The sequence below is a fragment of the Cnephaeus nilssonii genome, assembly GCF_951640355.1.
Source record: "Cnephaeus nilssonii genome assembly, chromosome: 14".
NCBI lineage: Eukaryota > Metazoa > Chordata > Mammalia > Chiroptera > Vespertilionidae > Cnephaeus > Cnephaeus nilssonii.
In genome coordinates this window covers 78,368,213-78,395,793 of record NC_137085.1, presented here as the reverse complement: position 1 = coordinate 78,395,793, position 27,581 = coordinate 78,368,213, and the positions used below count along the sequence as shown (strand labels likewise).

Genomic DNA, 27,581 nt, shown 5'->3' with positions numbered 1-27,581 from the left:
TTACACATCGAATTCTGTTTGGGCATCTGTAAACATAGGGTTTTGGGAAGAAGTAAAGTGAGATATTTATTTAGCACATTATTATTTTTTTAATCTTTAAAAAAAGACTTTTGAGAGAGAGAGGGAGAAAGGGAGAGAGTGGGGAGGGAGAGACTTGTTGTTCCACTTACTTATGCATTCATTGGTTGATTCTTTTATGTGCCCTGATGAGGGATCAAACCCGCAACCTTGGCCTACTGGGATGAGGCTCTAACCAGCTGAGCTACCGGCCAGGGCTTAGTCCACTGTCTTAATACAGAAGTCACTATATTAAGTTTTTGTGTTTTTTGAAGATTATAAATTTCAAATTTCAATAAATAATGGGAGAATGAATTACTTTTAACATATTTATTATCTGAGAAAGCTTGTTTATTTTTCTTGCTTTAATGGAACATATTCCATCAAATTATCCATATCAATTTCTTCAAGGTTTTAAGTATGTTTTAAAAGACCATAAAAGGATAAACATTATGCCACTTTAATAACTTTCTCCCCCTATACGTAAGGAATTCAAGTACAGAAATAAACTCTAGTGCTGAGGTAACATTGCAATCTTCTCCCAACATGACTACATAGGTGCTTAAGGTTATGTGAATATTGCTGTGAGGTTTTAAGCTACTTGATGAACCAAGACCACGTCACATTTAGACCCAAGGCAGCACATTCAGACCAAATGCCCCTGACAGGAATATTTTCAATACATGAATATATGCGTGTGTGTGCGTGTGTGTGTGTGTGTGTGTAAAGGTTGACTGAACCACACTGGTAACAGGAAGTTAGAAGTCAGCCGTTGTTGGAAATACAGAAACATACACAGTCTTCGTGTTCAAAGTCTTCAGGGGAATTTCTTCTGTAATTTCTAGAGTGAAAAGAGATGAAAATAAATAAATTTTCTTCCTATTATGCATACCATAAAAACGTCAGCAGCCTGAGTAAGCAATAAGTTTGGCCTCACCCCAAGAGGGGTTTGACCTTTCACCTGAGAATTAATGCAAGGGAGACAGCTAACTCGGGGCGAGGAAGCCACACCAGAAAGACCAAGCATATAATTCAAGGTAAAAGGAAGTTCAACCATGTGGGCAAGGACTCCATCATGCCTCTGTAATAAAGCCTCACTACAAAGCAAGGCACCAAGGGCGAGCTTCTGTGTGGGAAGCCTGTACACTGGCATGCACCAGGGCCAGGAGAGGAACTGTCTATGACTCCTGGGAGAGGACAGCTGAAGCCCTGCGTCTGCACAGCTCTCACATTCGGCCCTACACACTCATTTATTCCTTCCCCTGGAGTAAACGTAGTCATGAATGCAAACGCTTCCAGTGAGTCCTGTGAAACCTGCTAACATATTAGCAAACCCGAGAGTAGTTGCAGTTGGTGCCAGAAGTGACAGAGGCCTTGTATGAAGCCCTCCCTCCACGTTTGTAGTTGGACCCTGACTGCTTATAGCTGAGGGTTCATTCTTTGTTTAACTTATGAAGGACTGTGCCTCAACTGAAGTAATCCTGGGCATTGCCCCAAATGTCCTCATACCACTCCCTCCATATCACACCACAGGCATTTCCTATATACACAGAAAAGGCAGAGAACAAAACCAAGCCAGTAGCCCAGATTGGTGGTTTCTAAATATTAACTTCCAGTAATGGGAAGAACAGCTATCTCCAGGTCGGGGGGATAAGAGTACGTGGTACACCTAGGAAATGCCAGAAACCAAGAACTGGTTTTGTTGAACCACACTGATAACAGGAACTTTTCTAAAACTGAAGGGCTCATGTCAAAGAATACAGGACCCAATATGCCCAAAGAGAAAAAATTCCAGTATCCAAAGTGTAACACAAATGCAATTAACACCGAATACATAAAAACTCAGAACGAGTGACAAAAGGAAAACTTAAAAAGCTCTTCGCCTACTTTGGTGCTTTTGCTTCTACCCAGATCTGAATTCAAAGAAGAAATCAACTTTCTCTAAGAATGGCTCTTGTCATTAAAAATGGCTCTGTCCAAGCAGGAATCCTGAATGTAAAAATACTCTCAAAGCTGCCTCCTTAACAGATAGTAACTCCAGGATCTGGAGATGACATTTAGAATCTAGTGGAACAAGCAAGAAGGCATCAGTGAGTTTTTAAAACTGTGAGCATTACGTGGTCCTTCTATTTAATACTTTATGAAAGACAATTTTTAGAGAAAAAGATATAGTGCGAATGAGGCCAAAGGTAGCAGTGTGTGTGTCGTCGCCTGCTGTCTTGGTGGTGGGCTAAACGACAGCAGCCCTGTGCCCAGTGTGGGACGCTGGCACCTATTTCTAGGAGGAACAGAGCAAAAATACTGTTTGTTCTAACCTCTCTGAACGGCTTACATAAGGTACTTGTCTCTGTTTTGCCTAACTTGGAACTCGGTCAGGGCAGAAAGTGGTAGGTATTGCTTAAGAACATTATAAGGCCAACAAAAATCCCACAGCTGCGTGGAATAGAAGATTATCACTGAAACATACATAGGCTGCCTAAGGCCTGGGAGGAAAAGTAGGAGAGAGATTCTTTGAATAATTGGGGCTTTAACAATTGCCGAGCATCCTGAGTAATTTTAGAAAGCTACATGTATGCCCTGGCCCAGATGTATGAACAGAAAACACCCGAGAAGATCCAAATCTTCCAATTCTGAAAAAGGTGAAAGGCATTTCTGGCTAAAGCTGGCTGCTCTTCAGGCTCAGCGCATACCGAAGGAGAAGGTGGAGGCAGAGCTACAAACAGCTTGGCTGTGCTGAATGAGCCCATCTCCAAAGACTGAGAGGTGGGTATTTTGTTGTTAAGCTTTTAGCTCCTGGGGGTCAAGATAATCTGTAAAACAGTATTTGAAAACAAGCTAATGGAACAGAGACTGAACTGATTACACACAACAAGGAACACAGTCTTTGCCAGGGGTTGGGAGCAGTGTTTGGCAAAGTCATTAAACAAATGAACAATTACAGCTTTCAAAAATCAGAAATAGCCCTAGCCAATTTGGCTCAGAGGATAGAGTGTCAGCCTGTGGACTGAAGGGTCCCAGGTTTGACCCTGGTCAGGGCACATGCCTGGTTGCAGGCTCGATCCCCAGTAGGGGGCGTGTAGGAGGCAGCCAATCAAGGGTTCTCTCTCATTACTGATGTTTCGATCCTCTCTCCCTCGCCCTTCTTCTACCTGAAATCAAGTAAAAAAGCACAGAAATAGCACAGTCTGGGAAGGGGGAGAGCCTAATATTCAAATGTCCAATTTTCAACATTAAAAATGTCACAAGGCATACAAAAAAGCAGAAAAGTTATGGCACAGTCAGAGGAAAAGCTAAATTGACAGAATCTGTCCTTTAGGAAGCGCAAATATTTGAACTTACACTCTATAGAAAACCACGAACCAATGGAAAGGCCAATGGAAGCCACAAATAATTAAAGAAATCCAAGAAAGCAATGTATCAACAAATTAAGAATATCAATAGAGAAAGTATAAAAGAAACCAAATAGATATTCTGGGGCAGAAAAGGAAAACAACTGAAATAAGTTCACAAGAGTTGCTAAAAAAAATCAGTGATCTTGAAATAGAACATCTGAAATAATACAGTTGAAATGGACTAACATATACATTGTGAGAGTTTTGGAAGGAGAAGAAAAGGTAGAAAGAACATTTGAAGAAACAGTGACCAAATCTTGAAAGCAACAAAAGAGAAGCTACATGACTGCGATACTAATGAATAGCCAATTTCCAATCAGAAACCATGGAAGCCAAAGGTAGTGTAGAATAACATATTTAAAATACTGAAAAACTATCAACATGAAATCTCTATCTGGCAAAACTGTTCTTAAAAATTAAGAAGTTATTAAAGCACTAGAGGCCCGAGGCACGAAGATTTGTGCAAGAATGGGCCTTCCTTCCCCTGGCTGCCGGCACCACCTTCACACACTGCCCAGAGGCCCGGAGCGGTGCAGAATGCCTGCGCCCCGTCCTGCCCTGCCCCCGGGCGCATGACGCCTGCATATGCAAATTAACACAACATCTTTGTTGGGTTAATTTGCATACTCACTCCTGATTGGCTGGTGGGCATCGCGATGGTACGGCCACTTTGCATATTACTCTTTTATTAGTGTAGATTCCAAAAAAAAAAAAAAAAGAGAAAAGTTAAGGGAGTTCATTTCCACTAAATGTGGTAAAGGGAGTCCTTCAGGTTGAAAAGCAAGTGTGCTAGGCAGTAACTCACAGTCATGTCAGTTATATAACTTTCCACTGTTATTTTACAACTAGAGGCCGGTTGCATGAAATTCATACACTGGGCGGGAGACTGGAAGGGGAGGGCGTGTCCCTCAGCCCAGATTGCAAGAGGGCGCAGGTCAGGCCAGGGACCCCACCAGTGCACAACTGGGGCCAGGGAGGGACGCGGGAGGTTGGGCAGCCAGGGAGGGACTGTGGGAGTGCTCCAGAGCGTGTCCGGCCCATCTCACTCAGTCCCAATAGGCCAGACCCCAGCAGCAAGCTAACCTACAAGTTGGAACATCTGCCCCATGGTGGTCAGTGTATGTCATAGCAAGCAGTTGAGGGGCTTTAGCATATCATTAGCATATTACACTTTGATTGGTTGAATGGCCGACCAGACGACCAGACCAGACATTTAGCATATTAGGCTTTTAAAATATTTATTTTTTTATTGATTTTTTACAGAGAGGAAGGGAGAGGGATAGAGAGTTAGAAACATCAATGAGAGAGAAACATAGATCAGCTGCCGCCTGCACAACCCCCACTGGGGATGTGCCCACAACCAAGGTACATGCCCTTGACCGGAATCGAACATGGGACCCTTGAGTCTGCAGGCTGATGCTCTATCCACTGAGCCAATCCAGTCAGGGCAGCATATTAGGCTTTTATTATATAAGACTAGAGACCCAGTGCATGAAATTCGTGCACAGGGTAGGGTGGCTGGTGATCAGGGCCTTCGTTTCATGCCACCCCCTGATGGTCAGTGCACCTCATAGTGAGCGATCGAACTTCCAAGGGAACATTTAGCATATTAGCCTGATAGATAGATAGATAGATAGATACTGGGATCATTTTGATCCTGGGGAAGAGAACAATTTAGAATCAGCAAATTTAGAACATGCTAATTTTCCTAGAAGCATATTCAGGGTTGGGGCAAAAGTAGGTCTACAGTTGTTCATATAGAAAATAATGCAACAAAAGAAAAATAAAACAAAAATTTAGCATGATCTACAATCTCACCATCCATTTGAGACTCATTCAGAAACAGCTTTAGCTTCCTGCTGCGAAGGCCAAACATCTTGGCTGCTTCACGCAGAAGACCTTCATAGGTGAGTCCATTCTGCCCAAGTGGGTTTTCCAGCAGGAGGGTACCCACTGTTCCCAATAAACACTCTACAGAAGAAAGAACAGACTGGATTAAACCCTGAGAGTCCACACCATCAAGCTACAGCATCCCTAAAGAAGGGGGGGCTACTGCAAGCTTGGAAAGGCAGCCGTGAGTGCAGGGCGCCAGTGAGACAGCTGAACAGTTTGCAGAAAAGTCTCAAACATCTCCCAGAGGGAAAGGGAAAGGAGAAAAAGAAAACGGACCAGTATACAAAGCCCTGCAGCTTGGAAAAGAGTCATTCAGCAAAAGCATCATGCAGAGCCTAAAGGCTTCAGTAACAAATGTGCACAATGAGAACGCCAACAACGAGAAAAACTAAGTTTTCAAAACATTTCCCAAGAAGAAAAAAGAAGGCTGAGTTGCAATGTGTTGGCACTGAAACAATTCAGCTTCCTTTAGCTGTGACTTTTACCTTTTCAATTTGCCTCATTCCTTTCCGCATCAGACGGACGAGTGTTTCTAAGCCTGAGTGTGCTCATCTAAATTCCTACGTTAAAGCCAATGGGAAAACCCACAGAAACCTCACCATCCAACACCCACCACTCACCTGGCAGAAGAGGGTTACAACGAGGGAAGGCATGTACCTTGTGGGTTTGCATTCAGGAGCTGTAAGTTGACGTACTGACAGAGAAGAGCAGGACTGTCAATCACGGAGGGAGCTGCTCCTGCAGTCACACCCAGCATCTTTCCACTCAGACTCAGTAAGTCGGTTTGGTTTTGTATTTCTACAAATGACGACATCATTCTTTCAGGGGCAGATTGTTTATAGACCTGTCATTCACTTTTCCATATTTATTAAACTACCATAGTATATCTTTACAGTGATACTTTCAACTTGTTTATGAAAGGACATTGCCTTTTGTATAAAATCACATGCAATTAGTAGGAAATGTTATTGGTGCAAAATAAATGGCATAATATTCACAACCTAAAATGCAAACTATTTTGTTTCCCTTTAGTTTTTCCCTGTATAGTTGACTTTTGAAAATGGGGAAGAATGCAGATTTTTTCAAAAAACACAGTGGGCCCTTTCTATACACAGGTTTTGCATCCAAGGATCAGAAACAGTATTTCTGCATTCTCAACTTCAGATGGAAAATACTGCTTTATCTGGAAGTCAGATGTGGTTTACAGAGCCATGTATAGATGCCTAAATCACAAGGGGTGGATGGTGGAGATTTAACTCTGCTCACTTAGCTAAGCTAAAAGTTTCCCAGAACTTTCTGGCTGTCCTGGATTGGTTAGGGCTGACCAGAGAAAGGTGCACAGGATTTTATGTACAGCCCGTTTCCAAAAGTCAATGTGGGGCCCAGGCACCACTCAGTTTCAGTTACCGCCACAGAGTCAGAGGGGACAGCAACCCGCCTACACTCCTGTGCTCATCCAACGGCCGGGCCCGGTGCACGAGCAACTCACTCGCCAAGCTGCGCCTGCAGGGCCTGCCGGTGTGAGAGGTGCGGACAGAGGCGCTCCGGCCCGTCCTTGCTGACCTCGACTTCTCATCACGGTTCTCCATGGTGCTTCTCTCCACTCACAACCCAGCAGGGAATGGGAGTTCCTATTACACAACAGCTCTGACAACACTCAAGGCTGTGAAATTGTTCTAGTTTTTGCCAATCTGGTATCAAGTAATAGCACCACATGTGGTTTTTACTACTGAGGTTCAGCAGGTATTCCTTTAGTTACTGACCATTTGGATTTTCTCTTTTAGGCTATTTAAAAGTTTCTAAAATAAGCATTCAGGTTCATAAAATGAAGTTTCCTACACCTGAGAAACATAAATTAGGGGCTTAAAACAACAGAAATGTAGTGTCTCACAGTTTGAGGCAAGAAGCCTGAGATCAAGTGTCAGTAGGCCCTCACTCCCTGGGAGGCCTTTCGGGAAGCCCTCCCTTCCTCCCGGCTTCGGAAGTCCCTAGCAATCCTCGCTGTTTCTTGGCTGGCACCTGCACAACTCAGTCTAGGCCTGTCATCACACAAGGCCTCCGTGTCTTCACCATCTTCCCACAAGGACACCAGTCACACGGAACAGGGCCCACCGCACCTCATCCAACTACATCTGCAACGACCCTATTTGCAAAGAAGGCCCATGGTACTGTGGGTAAAGACTTCAATGTATCTTTTTACTTTCTTTCTTTTTTGGTGGACTGCTCTCACATTTCAACCTGTGACAGTGGGAGAGAATGTACATACATCTTCTAAAAATTCTATTTATGATTATCTTACTGAGAATCTGGATTTAGCAAGATGCAGACACTATGTTTAAGCAAGTTCAAACACCCCAGCAAAGTCTGTGAAGCTCAGAATCCTGCACCTGGCTAACAAGTGAGAGAATAGGGGGAGCTTTCATCTCCTGAGAAGGATGGTGTTCTTTCTGCCATAGGCACAGGCAGGCACCGCCGAAGAGCCGGACTGATTCACACACTCCGCCTGTGTCAAAGGCCATGGATAGCTTTCCCCCTTCTGCACACCTGATTCCCCGAGGAAGAGCGCCAGCTCTGAATCCTTCACACCAAAAACGCTAGTAACCACACTCTTCAGCTTTAGGAGGTCTAACCGATTGTCGCCTTTGGGATTTTCCAGAAGCAGTACTCCACCTAAAAAGCCAAAAATAGAAGTAAATCTGAAGAAAAAGGTAAATTTGAATGTAAAGTGAAGGGCACAGAGTGCTCAGCTGGCCTTTCTTTCTTTTTGAGCATGTACACCATGCGCTCTCAGGATGCACGTGGGCAGTCCTGGGGGTCTATTCTGGGGGGAACTCCTTCAAGAAATCATTTTCTAGATACAAACTTTTGTCTTATGACCCTATTTGATGCTGCAGCATTTACGAATCCCTAGGGCTCAGGGTGGTAAAAATACTATCTAATTTAAACACAATATCTCAAATGGTCCTTCATATTGATTAATCTATACCTGAGATTTAACAACAGATACTTTATTGATCTGTTTTATGTATTTTGAGATAATTAAAGAATCATTAAACTGGGCCCTTTAACCAGTCAGTTTATCACAGTTAACATAAAACTATCATACAATATCATACTCAGGGACTGACATTAACACAGTCAAAACACAACAGTTCAGCCCAACCGGTATGGCTCAGTGGTTGAGCATTGACCTATGAACCAGGAGGTCACGGTTTGATTTCCGGTAAGGGCACATGCCCGGGTTTCGGGCTTGATCCCCAGTGTGGGGTGTGCAGGAGGCAGCCAATCAATGATTCTCTCTCATCATTGATGTTTCTATCTCCCGTCCTCTCCCTTTCTCTCTGAAATCAATAAAACTATATTTAAAAAAGCAACACCCCAAAACACAGAACAGTTCAATCACCACGAGAACCCATTGTATTGCCCTTTAAAATCTACATCTGCCCTGGCCAAGTGGCTCAGTGGGTTGGAGCTTTGTCCTGTACACCAAAATGTGAGGGTTCGATTCCCAGTCAGGGCACACACCCAAGTTGCAAATTCAATCCCTGATCAGGGCCCATGTAGGAGGCACCAACAGAAGTTTCTCTCTCAAAAGTCCATTAAAAGGTCTATCCCTAATTCCCTCAACTCCCTATCTAATAACTGCTAGCAAACAATCTACTATTTCTGTAACAGTATCATTTCAGGAATGCAGTATAAATAGAATCACACAGTATGTACTCATTTGCAAATGGACTTTTTACACTCGGCACGGATCTCTGAAGATTTACCCAGATTGTTGTGCTGATCAATGGTTTACTCCTTTTTGTTGCTGAGTCAAATGCCATGGTGTGAATGCACCACAGTTTGCTCGGCCAGCACCTGTGAAGAACATCTGGGCTGCTGCCAGTTTGGGCTGTTATGAATGCAGCCCCTATAAAATATTTGGGCAGCGGTTTTCTGGCCAAAAACTTTCATTTCTTTGGACTGAATACCCAAGAGTGCAGCCGCTGGATCACTGTGGAAAACACATGCTAAATGTCTCCCATTTTACATTTATAATGGCACTACAGGAGAGCCCAGTTTCTCTATGGTTTCACCAGCATTTGGCATTGTTACTATTTTTTATTTTATTTTTTAATTTTTTTAAATTTCTTTATTGATTAAGGTATCACATATTTGTCCTCGTCCCCCCATTCCCATCCCCCACCCCTCCCCACACATGCCCCCACTCCCCTGTTGTCCTTAACCGCTGGTTAGGCTCATATGCCTGCACGCAAGTCCTTTGGTTGATCTCCCCCTTTACCCCCACCCTTCCCTACCCTCCCCCTGAGGCCCGACAGTCCGATCGATGCCTCCTTGTTTCTGGGTCTGTTCTTGTTCATCAGTCTATGTTGTTCATTATTTCCCCTAGATGAGTGAGATCATGTGCTATTAGAAATACACTTATAAGAACCGAAAATGAGACAAGCAATAATGGTTATGGTGACAGGCAAATGAATCAGTGTGTAGTGAGTTTCTTTCTGGGCCAACAGTTCTTTTGAGACCCAATTTTAATGTACTATTTTTTATTTTAGCCATTTGATATGTGTGTAGTGATAACTCATTGTAATTTATTTATTTATTTATTGTTCATTTTTTTATTAAGGTATTATATGTGTACATATCTTACCATTGTCCCCCCACCCCACTCCCATACATGCCCTCACCCCCCGAGTTTTGTGTCCATTGGTTATGCTTCTATGTATGCATACAAGTATCTCCCCCACCTCTCCCTAACCTTCCCGCTGTAATTTGACAGTCTGTTTGATGCTTTACTGTCTCTGTATCTATCTTTTTGTACAACAGTTTATAATTATCTTTATTATCCATAAATGAGTGAGATCATGTGGTATTTTTCTTTCATTGACTGGCTTATTTCACTTAGCATAATGTTCTCCAATTCAATTTAAATTTGTATTTCCCTATTGATGCTACACATCTTCATCTGTAGTCTCCTTGGTAAATGTCTATTCGTGTGTTTTCTCATTTTCTAACTGGATACTTTTTAAACTGTTGAGTTTTAAGAGTTCTTTATATATTCTAGATGCTTCCTTTGTTGAATGTGTGATTTGGAAAAATATTCTTCCAGTCTGTAACTTGTTTCTTTCATCCTTTACAGGATTTTTAATTTTGGTGAAGTTCAATTTATCAATTTTTCCTTTTATGAAACGGGCTTTTGGTGTCATGTCCTAAAAATTCTTTGCCTAGCCCTAAATCCTAAAGACAGTTTAACATTTTGCATTTTAAGTGTGTCTGTGATCGGTTTTGAGCTAATTTCTGTATAAGATGTAAGACTAAGGTCAGGATTTTTTTTTTAGGAAGATCTCATTGCACGAAAAGATCCAATCGAACTGAATTTTTCTTCTTTCTCAAGAAGCCTTTAGCCACCTGCCGTCTTTGGAGAAGTGTTTATTCATTTATTCAGGTCCTTTGCCCAATTTTAAATTGGACTGTTTGACATATAAAAAAATGCTCCATGTCACTATCATCAGAGAAATGCAACCTGTGTGAGGGTCCTGACCAGGAATCAAGCCGCCACCTTTGGGCGTACGGGAAGGTGCCCAGGACTGCCAGGTGTTTCTGAGTGGACCTCCTGGGATGGGCTGTTTTAGTGGATGCACTAGGTGGTACACAATACATAGCAACAAATTATTTTCCTTTTCCTTCGTTTGAGAATGTGTTGACTTACTCTTCTTTGTTAAAGGTATTTTTGCTCGATATCATCATGGGTAGAAAGTACACCTCTTTTAACATTTGAGAAACGTCCTTAACCCTTCGGGCCTTCATGGGTTCTGGTGAAAAGGCCAGTATTATTCCAATTCCCCCCCTAAGTTCGGTGTTGCACATCCCTCTGCTTTTAAGCTGTTTTCTTAATCATAAATTCTCTTAAGTTTGACTACGCTCTCTTGATGAAGATTCTTTTGGGTTTTTCGTATATGCACTTTCCTCAACTTCTTGATTTTGTAGCTTATGAGTTTTACCAAATTTAGGAAGTTTTTAGCCAGGTCTTTAAGTATTTTCTTTTTTTTTTTAGAACATCTTAAATTTTTAATCCTTTCTTTACAGGTTACCTAAGACCACTTTTGATTAAGAAAACTGTAGAAAGTTAGTAACTGCCACAAGCAAACGCCAGGTGGTGGCCCGTGTCAATTTTCCACAGAGTCCTGCTTTGCGGGGTGTCTGCACTGCTTGGGGTCTCTGCTCACACTTGCTGGAATCAATCGTGGCAGATTTTAGTCCACAGGTCGCTTTTCCCCATATTTCTTTGTAAACTCTTCAGCATTCTTACAGAATTTTTTACGGTCCTTAGAGTATTCTTCAGCTAGGTCAGCCCGAAGCGGGTGCTCAGGCTGGGGGTCATTCACCAGTGCTATGAGAGACTGGATTACTTGGTCGGTTTTCGTTGCTGGCTTCCAGTTTTCAGCACTAATTACTGGCAGACAGACCTGTCCCTTTTCATCGATGTTGGGGTGATAGATCTTTGTTTTAAATGTAATCTTCGGTGGTTTGAATGGGTATTCTGCTGGGAAGTTGATTTCGATTCTGAAGGCCCCCTTGTCATATGGAGGGTTGTCAGGAACAATAAGCCCTTGCCAAGTCAATAAATTAGCTTCATCAACCTGGATGTTACGGAAGTTTTTCATTCCACATTTGCGGATTTCTTCAAGCTCCTTCATCAGCCTCCTGCTGGCCGCCATCTTGGATCTGGTGCTGCTGCTTTCCCAATGTGCATCGCGGCCGGCCGGGCGGCTGGAGCCCGGGCACTTCTCTTTAAGTATTTTCTTAGTCCTGTCCTTTCTTTACTTTCTCCCAGAATTCATGGACAAGAAGATTGAACTTTTACTACCCTACAGGTGCTTGAGGCTCTGTTCGTGGAGCACTGTCCCACACCCCAAAGGCTGCAGGTTCAATTCCCGGCCACGGCACACACTAGGTGGTGGGCTCCATCCCCAGTCAGTGTCACATAAGTTTCCCCTCTCTCTCCCCCTTCCTCGTTCTAAAACATGGACGTGTTCTCCGGTGAGGATTACACAAACAAACTTCCATTCTGGGGTTTATAATCCGCTCCCTTCCAGAGCCATGGTGTGATGTATGTAACATAAGCGGGGTGAGCCAGAGGCAGCGCAGGGGCCTTTCCTCACATGTCCCGTGGGGATTATGGAAGAACAGAGTGCCACACAGCTGGAGACAGAATCTCTTTCTTCCAATGTCTTTTTAAAAAGCCGTTTAAATTTATTATTGTATCATTTTTAATCCGCATCTGAGGATGATTTTTATTTAGAAAGAGAGAAAAGGGAGAGAAAGAGAAATATTGATCTGTTGCCTCCCATAGGTACCCAAACTGGGGATTGAACCCATAACCTGGGTTATGTGCCCTCACTGGGTGCACAGGATAACACTAACCAACTGAGTCACCTGGCCAGGGCTGCATTTATTTATTTATTTATTTTAACATTTTCATTGATTTCAGAGAGGAAGGGATAGGGAGAGAGACAGAAACATCTATGAGAGGGAATCATGGATCGGCTCCTCCTGCACACCCCCTATGGGGGATTGAGCCCACATGTGCCCTTGACCGAAATCGAAAGGACCCTTCAGTGCAGGGTGACGCTCTATCCACTGATTCAAACTGGCTAGGGGCATTTTTAAAAATATATATTTTATTGATTTTTTACAGGGAGAAAGGATAGAGTTAGAAACATCAATGACAGAGAAAAATCAATCAGCTGCTTCCGGCACACCCCCTACTGGGGATGTGCCCGCAACCAAGGTACATGCCCTTGACCGGAATCGAACCTGGGACCCTTCAGTCCGCAGGCCGACGCTCTATCCACTGAGCCTAACCGGTTAGGGCACCATTTTTAAAAAACAACAACAACAAGTTTTACTGTCTGTGGATCAGAATGGAGAATTTCTATTATTTTATCCTCCAGTCCACAGATTCTTTCCCATCTCCTTTAAACTGTTGTTTACCTCATCCACTGAGTTTTTGTACTTTAGTAATATTTTTCAGTTCTAAAATTTTTGTTTGATTTTTCATTTCTTTGCTGAGACTCTACTTTTCATTTTTTCCTATTGTGTTTGTAATAACTTTGGGAAGCATTTTTATTATGGCTGCTTTATATTGTCAAATAATTTTAACGTTTCTGTTATCTTAATGTTCATTCACATATATTGCTTTTTTTCATTTAGTTTGAGATCTTCTTGGTTCTTTTCTTTCCAGCCGGCACCGAGCCATGGGTCCTCTCGGGACAACTGGCACAAGTGCCGCAGGACCAGGGCAAGAGCAAGCCCTACCACAAGAAGCGAAGATATGAGCGGGGACGCCCTGCTGCCAACACTCAGATGGGACCCTGCCGCACACACAGTCTGAGTGCTGGGAGGCTGGATGTGGGCAACTTCTCCTGGGGTTCGCAAAGCGAGGGTTACTGATGTTGTCCACAGTGCACCCAACAGCAAACGGGTCCGCACCAAACCCCTAGTAAAGAACGGCACCGTGCTTCTTGACGGCACACCGGACCGACAGCGGACCGACAGCGGGAAGAGTCCCACTGGGCACTGCCCCGGGGCCGCAAGCAGGGGCCCAAGCTGACTCCTGAAGAGGGAGAGTTTTTAAACAAAACATGATCACCGGAAATTCAGAAGAAATATGATGGAAGGAAAAGAATCCAAAGAAGCAGGCTTCTCGAGGAGCAGTGCCCGCAGGCGAGCTTCTTGCCTGCTTCGCTCCAGACCAGGCAGGTGTGGCCACCCAAAGGGCTGTGTGCTCGAGGGCAGGGAGCTGCAGTTCTACCAGGAAAATCACTTCCCGCCCATCTTAGCTCAGGTAATCAAGGTGTTTATTCTAAAAAAAAAAAAAAAATCTTCTCACTTCTTGGTATGATGCATAAACTTCAGTTAAAACCTGGACATTGTAGGTTTTATGAGACCGGCTCTTAATTAAATCCATTTTAGCTGACCTTGTCTGACATCGCAATGTCAGGGGAAAGGTGGTACTGCTTCATTGCTGCTTAGTGACAGGATAAGTCCAGGTTTCTGATCACTGACACTCCTTGTCACTGCTGGGGCACGGGGACAGTGACGGTGACAAGGGAGTTCCCACTTTTCTCTTGGCATTCAGTGATAAGCCTTCCTGGCTACGAAGAATTGAATGGCCTCCTCACTGCTTCCCGAATGGCCTTCAATGATAGCTTGTCAGGATGTATGTGGCCTCGTTACCTCTGGGGAAGAGACGCCTTAGTGCACACGCCTGGGCAGAGGGCTGGCTGGCCACCAGGTAGGGTGGAAGTCCGAGCTCCCCACTTGGTCTTCTCCGACACCACCAAGGCGGTGGGCTGGGAGCTCTGCAGCTCGGCAGAGGCAGGAGTCTAGGCTCCCACTTGGCCTTTGTCAGTATGAGGAGTAGTAAGGTTACAAAATGTTCGTTATGTTCACGGAAGACAACAATTGTCTACGTTTTCTGACTCGCTGGGCTGCAGGATCTTGCCGGAGTGTTTCTGTTGGTGCTCACTGGCATTTCCAGACTGCCGGCTTCTTCCACTCCAAGTCTGGAATACACACGAGGCACAAAGAAAACGCAGAGAACACAGCGCTGTTTGGTGGCTTGGTCCCTAGGTCCTTGGCTGGTGTGCCTTCTTCCCTGCACTTGGAAGGGTCTTGGAAATGTAAGCTGCACTTTTTCTTGTTTGTAAGGCAAGTGCCGGACTTAAGCTTTGTTTGCCTAGGAGTCCATTTCAGAGACAGCTGCGTCCAACACACACGTCGCCAGCCACTTGACTGGACAAAGCCAGACTGAGCTCCTGCACTGCGGCTCCCTTGTTTTAGGGACCGTGGTTGATTTCAATAACTGACATTTGAGCTACTTGTTTTCTTTCCCAATGCTTTACATCCCCACTCTTACGTTTCAGGTTCACCAATAACCCAGGCCCGTGCATGTGTGTGCTTGCCCCAGCCCCCACAACCTTACTGGGCAGTCCCATGTGTGCCATGTAATTTCCAGGTTTTGTTAGTCAGAAATCTGTATATTCCCAGGTTCCTGATGGTTACTGCTGAAGGGTGTCTTAATCATAGTAAGAATCAAAGACAGCTGCGTCCAACACACACGTCTTCTCAGTTCTTGGTACACTACCAATATCTTTGGTTACTGACAGGCTGAGACAGTACAAAACAGTCTTCTCATGTTGATTTTATATGTGGTGCGTGTTTATAGCTGTCCTTGTCGGAGGAATAGGGAAAAGTACATCTACTCCAGCATCCTAGTAGTGCAAGTCTAAAAATTTACTCTTGTGGGTTCATTTTTTAAAAATGTTTTTATTGATATTAGAGAGAGGAAGGGAGAGGGAGATAGAAACATGGATCAACTGTACATTCCCTACTGGGGACCAAGCCTACAAACTGGGCATGTGCCCTGATGGGGAATCGAACCGTGACCTGTGGGGATGGGACAGAGTTCAACTAGTTGAGCTATATCACTGGGCTTTTGTGGGTTCATTGAAATACATATATATATGTATGTATATATGTATGTGTGTGTGTGTGTACATATATATTGATTTCAGAGAGGAAGGGAGAGGTGGAAACATCAAAATCATGAGAGAGAATCATTGATTGGCTGCCTCTTCCCAATCCCACACTGAGAATCCAGCCTGCAACTGGGGCATGTGCCCTGACCGGGAATCAAACTGTGACCTCCTGGTTCATAGGTCAATGCTCAACCACTGAGCTACACTGGCCAGGCTATGGGTTCATTTTGATGATTAAAAAGAAAAAATTATAGTTTACCAACCCTATTTAATAAAGAGCTAATATGCAAATGGTCACGCCCTTGCGCTAGAACTGCTCAGACACTCAACACTGGGGAGAGAGGAATGGGGACCAGCAAGGCACAGATGAGCTCATGAGAGAGGAATGGAGACCAGTCAGGCTGGGCTCTAGGAGAGGGACAAGCTGTCCACCCTGCCGTCCCGGGCGCAGCCTCCCGCCCATGGTCCCCTGCGGCTGCAGCCGGCCTAGGTCCTGAGTGCCTGCGCCCGGCTAGAGGGATTCCTGGGCCTCGGGTGCAGGGCAAAGCGAAGGCAATTAGGGGCGATCAGGCCAGCAGGGGAGCAATTAGGGGCAATCAGGCAGGCAGGTAGAGGTGGTTAGGGGTGATCAGGTAGGCAGGCAGCAAGTGGTTAGGAGCCAGCGGTCCTGGATTGTGAAAGGCAGTCGGGCATCCCCCGAGGGGTCCCGGATTGGAGAGGGTGACCAGGCTGAGGGACCCCCCTCACCTCCGTGCACAAATTTCATGCACCGGGCCTCTAGTTCTATTATAGTAGTTTAAAGATATTCATAGGTTTAAGTAAAAAATAAAATACAAACCATGGAATTATTTACTCTTACCTTGCTCACTGCCATTTGCACAAATGTGAAGATTGATATATGCACAAGCAGGGCCAGGTATGGAGGATCCCCTGGTGAGTGTAATTTCCAGGTCAGACCCCTTTAACTGAACAACAAAAAGAGGTGATTGCATAACTGCAGCATCTGACCACAGGGCACAAATAATGCAGCAACCATTTCTTTAAGAGCAAGAACTTTCTACAATTCTGAGAGCATATTCAATGCCATCAATAAAACAGTCAAGGGCTACATTCCCCCCTTTTTCTTTTTACCTTGTTTAAAATATACAAAACAGACAATGAAACCATCTTATACACTGCCCCACTGAAAAGAGTCATTTTCAGCCCATACCTGTCTATCTTATTTGTCCTACACCACCTAGGAACAAGATAGGAAGCAAACAAATAAATGACTGACAGATTTTCTTCTCCTATTATAAACGACCGACTTCTGGCCGCGCCTTGTTACCAGATTTCCACAGTCACCTCTACAATGTACCAACAGAAAATGAGATTTTAGCTTTATGTATAACCCACTACCTTAAAAGTTAAATGCAGTTTAACAACAATTCTCAAAGCACACGGCACTGACTTCTGTAGCGTTAGACACAACTGTGACTCCTGGCTGCCCTCCTTCCCCTCTCCTGCTCTGGCTGTCATCTCTCTGACCCTCCTGACTGTCGGCCAGAGCCATTGCTACCGGGGAGACTGAATTATCAAGATGTGAGCACATAAACTTAACATAAAATTTAAAACTAAATCTCTGAATAGTTTCACAGGACTCACCTGCATTTTTTCTTGAATAAGGATTTTATCTGATGTAGGGACTGGATATGGTTTCAAGGGAGCCTTTATGGTGGCAAATATGAACTCCATGTGGCTTTCAATAATGGTGCTCAGATAATTTCCTTCAGACTTTGCTGTGTAATAAACTGTTATTTCGTCAGTGGGAACCAGATTGCACTGAAAGCACATACGGAAAAAGTAAAACGGGAAGCACTTGATTAGTCAGCAGGTAAGGTGCTGTTGAACAAGGGCTGACAATTCCATGCTGAGTCACCGTGGGAGGGCCCAGCCTCTGACCTGCCCTCCTCGGAAACTAAGGCGAAGGCGTGGCGCAGTGAGAGCCACTCCCAGAGCTCTGCGCCAGCCCAGAGTCCTCGGCGCCTGTTTCTCTGTTGGGAGTGGCCCCCTCAGACCCTAAACTACAGGTTTCAAACCTGGCCTCACGAGGAGGGCCGGGGGGTACCCTCCTAGGGATAGCAGCTCCCTGGCTCTCTCACCTGGTGAGGGCAGGCAATGGGCTAGGCCCCCGTCCTGGCTCCCAGCTCCTGAATAAGGAAGAATCAATCCTTCTGTCCAGATACAACACTATCTCCCCTGAACCAGAAGCCATTTGACGCTGACCTGACTGCATCTCTCCCCTTCTCAGACCCTAACGGTCCTCTGACAGCCTTCTGTACCCATGGGGAGGGCTATGAATCCAGAAGATGATTTTGTAGAAGCCCAGGGAGGTGGAAATAGGAGGAAAAGGGGCCCAGGCTGGCTGAAAGCTCCTAGTCAGAGAAACAGAACATCCACATCCAGCTGGGAGTGAATAAGCAGGAAGGGGCCCCACCTTCCTGTGCGATCTGAACGAACTCATTTTCATTAATTCATTACCTTGGTTTACATTACCCACCTCTCCCACCCTCCCCAACAAAGAAGACAAAACGAACAAAACTCCAATCAGCAGCTTACTCTCAATGTGACAAACCTTTTTGCGAAGTTTCTGGATGCGATTGATGACCTCACGAGCCACTCCTTCATCCACCATCGCCTGGTCAGGGGTGACATCTAAGAGAACCAAAGCCTGCAGGGATTAACAGAGCAGACAGTGACAATCACATAGAGAAAAACAGTTCTTCCAACTCATCAAAATGCGACTTAAAACCAAATTCTGGGAAGTCTAATTGCAGCACTATTTATTCACAAAACTAAGCAAAGGACACAATTAATCTAATTCCTTTCTAGTTCGGTTCCTGTGTAACCAGCGACCCTGCAGATCTGAAGAGAGGGCAGCTTTCATTTTTCTTCTGCAGGGTGTACTCACAGGAGACCATGAGCCCGGTCCGTTAGTCTCTCAGCTCTGCTCTCCTGGCCTGTTTAATGAATCGTGTCAACTCTTCCAATAAAAACATCAGTAGTCATAAAGCCTGTAGAACAGCTTTCCAAATGGATCTACCACAAACAAATGAAGTAAAGGCCATACCAACTATTTTCTTAAGCCATGACCCCTTTTTATTCTTTGGTTGATTAGTGGGAGTCAAGAAGCAAGTTCTACAATGGACACAGTTGTTTTTATATGAGTTTAAATGGCCACCTTCTTGTCAACTTCGTCTATTTTTCTCTCTCACCTATTCTGAAGGTTGTCAAATGACGATGTACTAATATAAGTATCACTTCTATTAGAGGGGAATATACTTGTAAAGTAGGTAAGATCACCATTTATCATAAAGGAAACTCAATCAGAGAAGTTAAACTTTGCGAAGGTGCAGAAACCAGTACTGGAAATGGATGAGGAGTCGGGCAGGGCGCCGGGCCCACACCGACGACTTCAGGCCCTCCCTCCCACTGGCTGGAGCCCAGCAGGACTGCGCCCACCGTGTTCACAATCCTCCCGGCCCTGCTGGGTCCCTCGCCTTTGGCTCTGTACCAGTCTGCCTACATGTTGTCTGCATCTAGCTTAAGCCCGGTGCAAAGGCTTGAGGAGGCTGGCCTCTTCAGCCCAGGTACTCCGCCCCTCCCCTCATCTGGCATGTTAGCCACAGAGGGTCTCCATCAAGCCCCCACTCCCACAGTGGAGCCCCAACAACCTATCGACCCCGAGAAGTCTGATCAGGAGTGAAAGGAGATGCTGTGCTCCATCACAATGAAAATGTTGACCCAAGAATCCAAAACTGCCCGCACTCCCTAGCCATCTACCCACACTGGCTAGGAGCTCTTCCCTGTCCTTATTTCTACCAGATCATTTATCAGGCAGAATAACATGTGGCTCACTCTCCTGTCTCCATGACTGGCTTATTCCTTAAAGAGTGGGATAACATCTGACTCATTTTAGTATGACCCAACACTTAGGACAAGTACTCCCATGTAGAAGTCACAAAATATCTATTTATGCACTGGTTAAAAGGCATATGTACAGAGCATATCATAGAGGAGCTTAATAAGCCAATTTAAAATGAATAACTGGTTTATTTAACACCACGACAAGCTGCAAACACTTTCAGGAAAGGCACAGGTACAGTATAATTTCTCCACTGTGGTCTTATCCTTTGATCAAGAAATGCTCTAGGGAACAGAAAAATACCTGAGCATCCGAGTGTGCTTCAAACTGCGTTGTCTCAACTGTTGCTTGATCAAAAGTGTACAAGAGGCGAATGTCATCTTCATGCAATTCATGGCCTTCCACAACAATGGTCCCTAGTGGAGAAGCAATTGCCACTGTTAATCAGTCCCTCTTCCTCCACAAAATGCCCTGCTACAAGTACATTGTGCCACTTTAAGATAAAATATTCGTAGCAGCCCTAACCGGTTTGGCTCAGTGGATAGAGCGTCGGCCTGCGGACTGAAAGGTCCCAGGTTCAATTCCGGTCAAGGGCATGGACCTTGGTTATAGGCACATCCGCAGTAGGAGGTGTGCACGAGGCAGCTGATCGATGTTTCTCTCATCGATGTTTCTAACTCTCTATCCCTCTCCCTTCCTCCCTGTAAAAAATCAATAAAATGTATTTAAAAAAATATTTGTAGGATTAATCTATAGAGGCTTCATAATATCAAGTCCTCCTAATCCAATGTCTCCAGCTGTATATAAACTCCCAGGTCCAAAGACAGTGAATGCCAACCAGAGGCCTCCCTGAGCCGAGGCTCCCTCAGTGACACTCACCACGCTTCTGGAACTGCTCCAGCTCCTCACTGCTCAGCTGCTTGATGGATGTCATCACTGCCTTGAAGGCTCCCTTCAGCCGCTTCCCCAGGATCATGTGATCTGGCTCTGCCCTTAGGCGAATACCATACTTGTTTTTATCTGTAGACAGTGTAACCTTTCGAACATTCAACTCCTATGGTTGGTAGACAAAATGAAAAAACAAGTGAAATGACATAAATGTCGACAAAAAAGTGCTCACAAATACTGATAGTAACGTTATTCACAATAAACAAAAAGTGGACAACCTCAAATGTCCATCAGCTGTGAACACAGCTTAGAAAATGTTGTCTAAAAAAGAAAAGAAAAGAAAAAAGAAAATGTTGTCTATCCAGTCTGAGCTGGTGGATAGAACATCAAACTGCAAACTGAAGGGTCCCGGGTTCGATTCTGGTCAAGGGTATGTACCTTGATTGCAAGTTTCCCGGCCCTGGTCAGGGTATGCACAGGAGGCAACCAGTCGATGTGTCTCTCTCACATGTCTCTGTCTCTGTCTCTGTCTATCTCTCTCTCTCTCTCCCACTCCCTCTCTCTTCTACTCTCCCTAAAAAAGTCAGTGGAAAAATATCCTCAGATGAGGATTAACAACAACAAAAAAGACAAGAAACAAATGTTCATAGTAATAAAATTATTCACTAAACAAAAAGCAGACAACCTCAAATGTCCATCAACTGTGAACACAGATAAAAAATGTCATCTATCCAGCCTGAGCTGTTAATGGCTCAGTGGATAGAGTGTCAACCTGCAGACTAAAGGGTCCTGGGTTCAATTCTGATCAAGGGCACATGCTCGGTTGTGCACTCAATCCCCAATAGGGGACATGCAAGAAGCAGCCAATCAATGATTCTCTCTCATCACTGATGCTTCTATCTCCCTCTCCATCTCCTTCCCTTTCTGAAATCAATAAAGACATATATATATTTTTTTAATGTGGTCTATCCATACAATGAATTCTTATTAAACAATATAAAGAAATGAAGCACTAATTCATGCTAAACATGAATAAAGTGGAAGATGTCAGATACAAAAGACCATGTATCATATGATTCTATTTATAGGAAATGTCCAGGGACAGAAAACAGGTGTGTGGTTGACAGGGATGGTGGGACGTTGAGGAGAAATGGTGCATTAATTTAAAGGATACAGGACTTCTTTATGTGGCAATGAAAATGTTATAAAATTGTGGTGATTAGTTGCACAACTCTGTAAATTCATACTAGAAACCATTGAAATGAAAGGTATGAAAACACATTTCCTGTCCTGCTCAGTCAAAAGAGTTTAGCATAAAATCAACTAAAAACAACTCTAGAAAAAGGTTCTCTCAAGGGGAGGTAATCTTTGCTCAAGCCATTTCAGAGCACCACAGGTTAACCAACAAGAAGAATCAGTTAACCAAAACATTTCATGCCTCCATCATGCTATTAAACATCACTAACGAAACAGGAGCTGATGACAGCACAGGAAATGTGACCGAAGCAAATTGTAAGGAAGTGTCTAGTTTTCCCATTACAAATAACTGTGTTACATGACCTTATTACAGTGATTCAGATGTTCTATTTAAATATATTCTATTTTTATCCACATCTGCAAGCATTACTTAGAAAATTTATAACTCTTTACTTTCTAATATTTTCTGTAATTCTCTAGCAATTAATAGCCCATCTAATAAAAGAGTAATATGCAAATTAACCATCACTCCACGACAAAAATGGCGGCGCCCAGTCCTCTCAGCCCCACCGGAGTCCCCCAGTCTCAGGGAGGGCAGCCGCTGAGAGCCTGCAGAGTAAGCGGCCTGGCGGAATGCTGCGCAGAGGCCCTCCGGACCCTTTATAAAAACAAAACCAATTCACTCCCCACCGCCTGATTATACTCTCAAAGTGTAGTTTATTGGAGAGTCCTAATCAAAATAATCTTCTCAATGAAAGAAGTCTGTTTAGACCCAGAGACAAATCACATGCCTTACCTCAATAATATACTTCTCCAAAGATCTGATACTATCGAGAGCTTCCGGATCTTGATGGATAACAACAATTTCTTTCAAAGGATACTAGGAGGAAAAGATAAGAATGAGTTCACTAAGCAGCCAGTCCTCACAACCAGAGAAAAATGGAACGTTAAATGTTTTAACCTAATGTCAGGTTCCAAGAATAACTAGGCTCAACTTGTATTAAGTCATTCATACCCTTACTGTAGAAATGAATAAACACTTACGCCATTGCTGGAAGCTCTCTATACAAAGAAAATACTCAGACATAATTATTTAGGTCTGTGCAATGTAAAATAAATAAAATTTCAAACCTTTATTGGAATAGTTTTTCGGTCACGAATCACTCGCCCAAGTTCAATCACAGACTGCATTCTAGATACTGCACTCTCGGTTTTCTTGTCAATCAATTCCTCTCTGATTAGAAGAAGCAGGGAAATAAAAGGTATTAAATTTTAAGGGAAAAATCCCAAATAGGCATGCCTACATAAGAAAGAAGGACAGGTTAGAGATATGATGGTGTGGCTAGGCCTACTGGTGAGGAGGCCCTTGGGGAAGGACAGCGTGCACGGGCCTTGGGGGTACGTGGCATGAAGTAGGCGGCAAGCTAGAGTCTCCTGGTCAGTACCCAGCAGCTCCCCAAGGTGACTCCAACCACCTGCTCAAAGCACACATGCTGCAGCGCTGTAAGTGGTTTCACGCTGAGCATCCCCACTTCTACCTATGCTGTACCCTCAGGAGCAGCTCAGGTGAGAGGCAGGGAACCAACGGGCCAGCTAGGGCCCCCACACCAGTGCGTCTTTGGCAACTTCCCTTCCCATGGTCCTGGTGAGGATTACATATATTTGATTCTTCTGTTTTGTTTTGTTTTTTCTTGTTAATCTTCAACCGAGGATATTTTTCCCTTTGCTTTTTAGAGAGTGTAAGTGAGTGAGGGAGAGGCAGTGGAGAGAGAGACAGAGAGATACAGAGAGAAACATCGATGTGAGAGATGTTGCCTTCTGCACGTACCCCAACCGGGGCCGGGGATCAAACCTGGAACCCAGGAATTAAACCCATGACCCTTTGGTGTGTCGACGTATGCTCTAACCACTGAGTAACTGGCCAGGGCTGTATTAGATTCTTACCGAACACGGGGCAGCATGAGGTAGTGGATGCTGAGTGTGTCCTTGTCCTGGACAGAAACAGGGTCAATCAGCATCTTAAGATTCTGGTACATCAATTCAGTGAGAAAAGGTGTATACGGGGCCTATGTAAGGACAGAGAACATCATGTCATTCATATGCAACCATCATTAGCTGACCTCAGTGGAAAATGGGAACTAAACATTTTCGAGAAAGACAGATATCTGCACAGAAGTGGACATGAGGTAAATAAACATGTACTACGCAACAGAAAGGACCTCATTTTGACTTTGGAGAGAGGAACTTCCTGTGAAGCAAAGTGGAGTACAGTCAGGACCCAAAGCATCCTGGAGGATTTCTGCAATAAAAAAAGAGTGACTGTCCTATGTCTAGACAGAAAAGAAAAATCCCAAGTAAACAACATTAGTCTTAAAGATCTAGAAAAAAAAAACAACAAAAGTAGCCCAAGTTCCAGAAGAAAATAAAAATTAAAGCAGAATATAATGAAGTGGAGAACTGAAACACTACACAAAAAATTAATGCAACAAAGAGCTGCCTCTATATAAAAAGATTAACAAAATTGACAAATTCTGGCTACACTCATTACATAAAAAAAAAAGAGAAATAAGCAAGATGAGACATGAAAGAGAAGTTACCACAAACATCACAGAGGATCACACTAAAATAGATCACCAAATTTAATAACTTGAAAGAAATGAACAAGTTCCTAGAGATATAAAACCTTCTTAGACTGAATCTCAAAGAACTGGAAAAATCTAAATAGACTACCAGTGAGGAAATGGAAAGAATCATCAGAAATCTCCTAGTGTCAGGCAGTTGTGGCTCAGTGGATGAGCACTGACTCATGAACCAAGAGGTCCCCGGTGTGATTCCTGATCAGGAGACATGCCTGGGTTGCGTGGGCTCTAACCCCAGTAGGGGCGTGCAGAAGGCAGCCAATTGATGCTTCTCTCTCAGCAATGTTTCTATCTATCTAAAAATCAATAAAAAAAAGAATATTCGAAGAATGAATGAAGATGGTGACGCAGGTAAATGCCAGTACTTGTTGCCTCCCACAACCACATTAAAATTATAACTAAAGCCCTAGCCGGTTTTGCTCAATGGTTAGAACGTTGGCCTGGGGACTGAAGGGTCCCGGGTTCGATTCCGGTCAAGGGCACATGCCTGGTTGCGGGCTCAATTCCCAGTAGGGGGTGGGCAGGAGGCGGCCGATCAGTGATTCTCTCTCATCACTGATGTTTCTATCTCTCTCTCCCTTCATCTATGAAATCAATAAAAAAAATTTAAAAATAAACAAGAGATAATAAAGATGATTAAAAAAAAAAAATATATATATATATATATAGTATAAAATACAGAACAACCATCATTCAGACCAGTTGTGATCTGGCTGAATCGAAGTCCTACAACTAGAGAAGTAAATAAGAAAGCACATGCCACACACCAGATCCCTCAGTCCAGGTTTCCAGTACTGGGAGGAGAAGTCCCCACAACTTCAGGCTATGAAAACCAGCAGAGATTGAGGTTAAGTGACATGGAGTCCCAGCAGTTCCTCTTAAAGGGACGATATACAGACTTACTCAGACTTATTCCCTCTTAGCTCCAGTGCTGGGGCAGTGGCCTGGGGGGGATCCAGGGACATACGGGAAGGAACTGGATTGTCTGGTAGCAGAGTAAGAACTAGAATGTGGCTTTCTCCCAGAAAGGGGTGCTCACAGGGTTCATCGATCCTATGCTGAGACCTCCCCCCTAACCCCTCCCATCCCAGAGCTGACTGACAGGTGTTATATACGAGTCCCCATCAACCTTGTTCACACTGCTCCACCCTGGTGATTCTAAAACCCCGCCCCACCCAAGGTGTTGTGGCTTTTCCATATGAATGTCCTGTCCTTGCTCAGGCTTCAGTCTTTCCTAAAATAGCTAAAACAAGCAGAAGCTGGCATCAGCATGCTCCATACCTCTTAATAAGAAGCCCCAGACCAAGCACTAGCAGCAGCCTGCCTCGCTTCACAGCTAGGCCTTGCCCGGGCACCTCCAAGCCCAATACAAATAGCAGCCATCTGCAGATCACTCTGTAGCTCTTGCCAGTGCACTCAGTGGACAGCTTCAGACCACACCGTATTACAACTCTACCACATACACAAGTAACACATGCAAAGAATCTAATGAACAAAATAAACTAATGAATAAAATAGAACCAGAAGCATGGAATCATGAAACGGACTGATGAATCTCAGAGGGAGGAGGGGAGAGGGTGGTCGGGACATCGGTAATACTCTCAACAATAAAGATTAAAAAATAAATAAGTAAATAAACGACAGGTTTGAATATTTTTTAAAAAATCAATGAAAACATAAAAAACAAATAAGCCATAGCCAGTATGGCTCATAGGGTAGAGCATTAGCCCACAGAATGAAGGGTCCTGGGTTTGATTCTGGCAAAGGGCACGTACTTCAGCTGCAGGCTCAATCCAGGGATTTGACTGGGACACGTTTAGGAGGCAACCAATTGATGTGTCTCTCTCACATTGATGTGTCTAACTCTCTCCCACTCCCTTCCACTCTCTCTAAAAAAATAAAAATCAATGTAAAAAATAATCTTGGGTGAGGATTAACACAAACAAACCAACAAAAACAAAACAAAAATGAGCCAAACTAAACAACTCCCCACAACAACAAAACAAACCTCCTAAAAGCCAAAAGTGAAGGACCAGAAGGCTTCACCAGTGAATTCTACCAAAAATTCAAAGATCCTGCTCAAACTCTTCTAAAAAACTGAAGAGCCAATACTTCCTAATACATCTTATGAGGCCAACATAACCCTGATACCAAAACCTGGCACAGATAACACAGAAAAATAAAATTACAGACCAATACCTCTGATGAATACAGATGCAAAAACCCTAAATAAAATACTAGCAAATTGAATACAATAGTACATTAAAAAATAATACACCATGATCAAGGGTTCATTCCAGTGGTACAAGGATGGTTCAACACACACATATCAACTTAGCCTTTTATAGATACAGAATAAACTTGCTTAATTAGACCTGCTTTCTGATTTAGCTAAACTTTTTCCAGCCCAGTGAAGCACTCCAACTTCTCTTTCAGGTATTTGTCAACAACACAGCAGTAAATATCAACACAAAGAAGATTATCATTGTAGATCACGCAGGGAGAACAAAGGGTAAAATATTTAACTGTAGCAGTGTTTGACTATATTCTACACAGTGAAAAAACCTGAAGTCATTTTCAAGATCCACCATTTCTTCCTTCTTTTCAGTCAGGTTTCTAAACTTTCTAAATCTCCGTTTTCTGGCTAATGAAAAGAAAACAGAATCCCACCAAGTCTCCTTTCTACCTACTCCAGGACTTCTGTGAGGATCAAATGAGATGAGGCATGAGAAAACACTTCACTGACATTTGGTTAAAGTGTGAAATGTTTGCACCTGGCTATAAAGCAAGCTGTGTTCCTGAGCTGAAGAAACTGCAAGGAGGCTAGTCATCACTAGGGAGAGGAAGCTAGGCGTTGCTATGTGATGTCATTACCAGTGCCCACACCAACCATTTCCGGGCTGGGCTGTGGGCTGCATTTTGCACCATGGAGTCTGGGCAGCATTAGCTGTGATTTGGTGGGCTGTCGCTCTGGGTGGTGTGGCCTGTGTCCCACTTGGGAGAAGCCAAGTGTTGCTTTGTGGGTACCAGGTCCACAGTGCCATTTCTCTGTAAATGGCCAGTGCAT

At 43.9% G+C, this 27,581-nt stretch overlaps 2 protein-coding genes across 5 annotated transcripts in view; both read right to left on the bottom strand.

The window, feature by feature from the left end:
- Window positions 1–372: 372 nt before the first annotated feature.
- IARS1 (isoleucyl-tRNA synthetase 1) overlaps window positions 373–27,581 on the bottom strand; it is a 99,271-nt gene continuing 72,062 nt past the window's right edge. For all 4 annotated transcript variants that reach the window (XM_079789914.1, XM_079789911.1, XM_079789912.1 and 1 more), the window contains 12 exons: window positions 23,820–23,941; window positions 23,007–23,109; window positions 22,672–22,755; window positions 20,670–20,844; window positions 20,094–20,206; window positions 18,501–18,596; window positions 17,531–17,707; window positions 16,746–16,851; window positions 7,887–8,012; window positions 6,000–6,140; window positions 5,268–5,420; window positions 373–898 (listed from right to left, as the gene is read on the bottom strand). In XM_079789914.1, coding sequence (XP_079646040.1) covers window positions 816–898; window positions 5,268–5,420; window positions 6,000–6,140; window positions 7,887–8,012; window positions 16,746–16,851; window positions 17,531–17,707; window positions 18,501–18,596; window positions 20,094–20,206; window positions 20,670–20,844; window positions 22,672–22,755; window positions 23,007–23,109; window positions 23,820–23,941 — 1,479 coding nt within the window. In that variant the 3' untranslated portion in view covers window positions 373–815. The remainder of the gene's footprint in view (window positions 899–5,267; window positions 5,421–5,999; window positions 6,141–7,886; window positions 8,013–16,745; window positions 16,852–17,530; window positions 17,708–18,500; window positions 18,597–20,093; window positions 20,207–20,669; window positions 20,845–22,671; window positions 22,756–23,006; window positions 23,110–23,819; window positions 23,942–27,581) is intronic.
- Window positions 11,345–12,896, bottom strand: LOC307110658 (ubiquitin-conjugating enzyme E2 L3). Its single transcript, XM_079789915.1, has one exon. It carries the CDS (start codon window positions 12,059–12,061, stop codon window positions 11,597–11,599), a length of 465 nt encoding a protein of 154 aa, XP_079646041.1. The 5' UTR covers window positions 12,062–12,896; the 3' UTR covers window positions 11,345–11,596.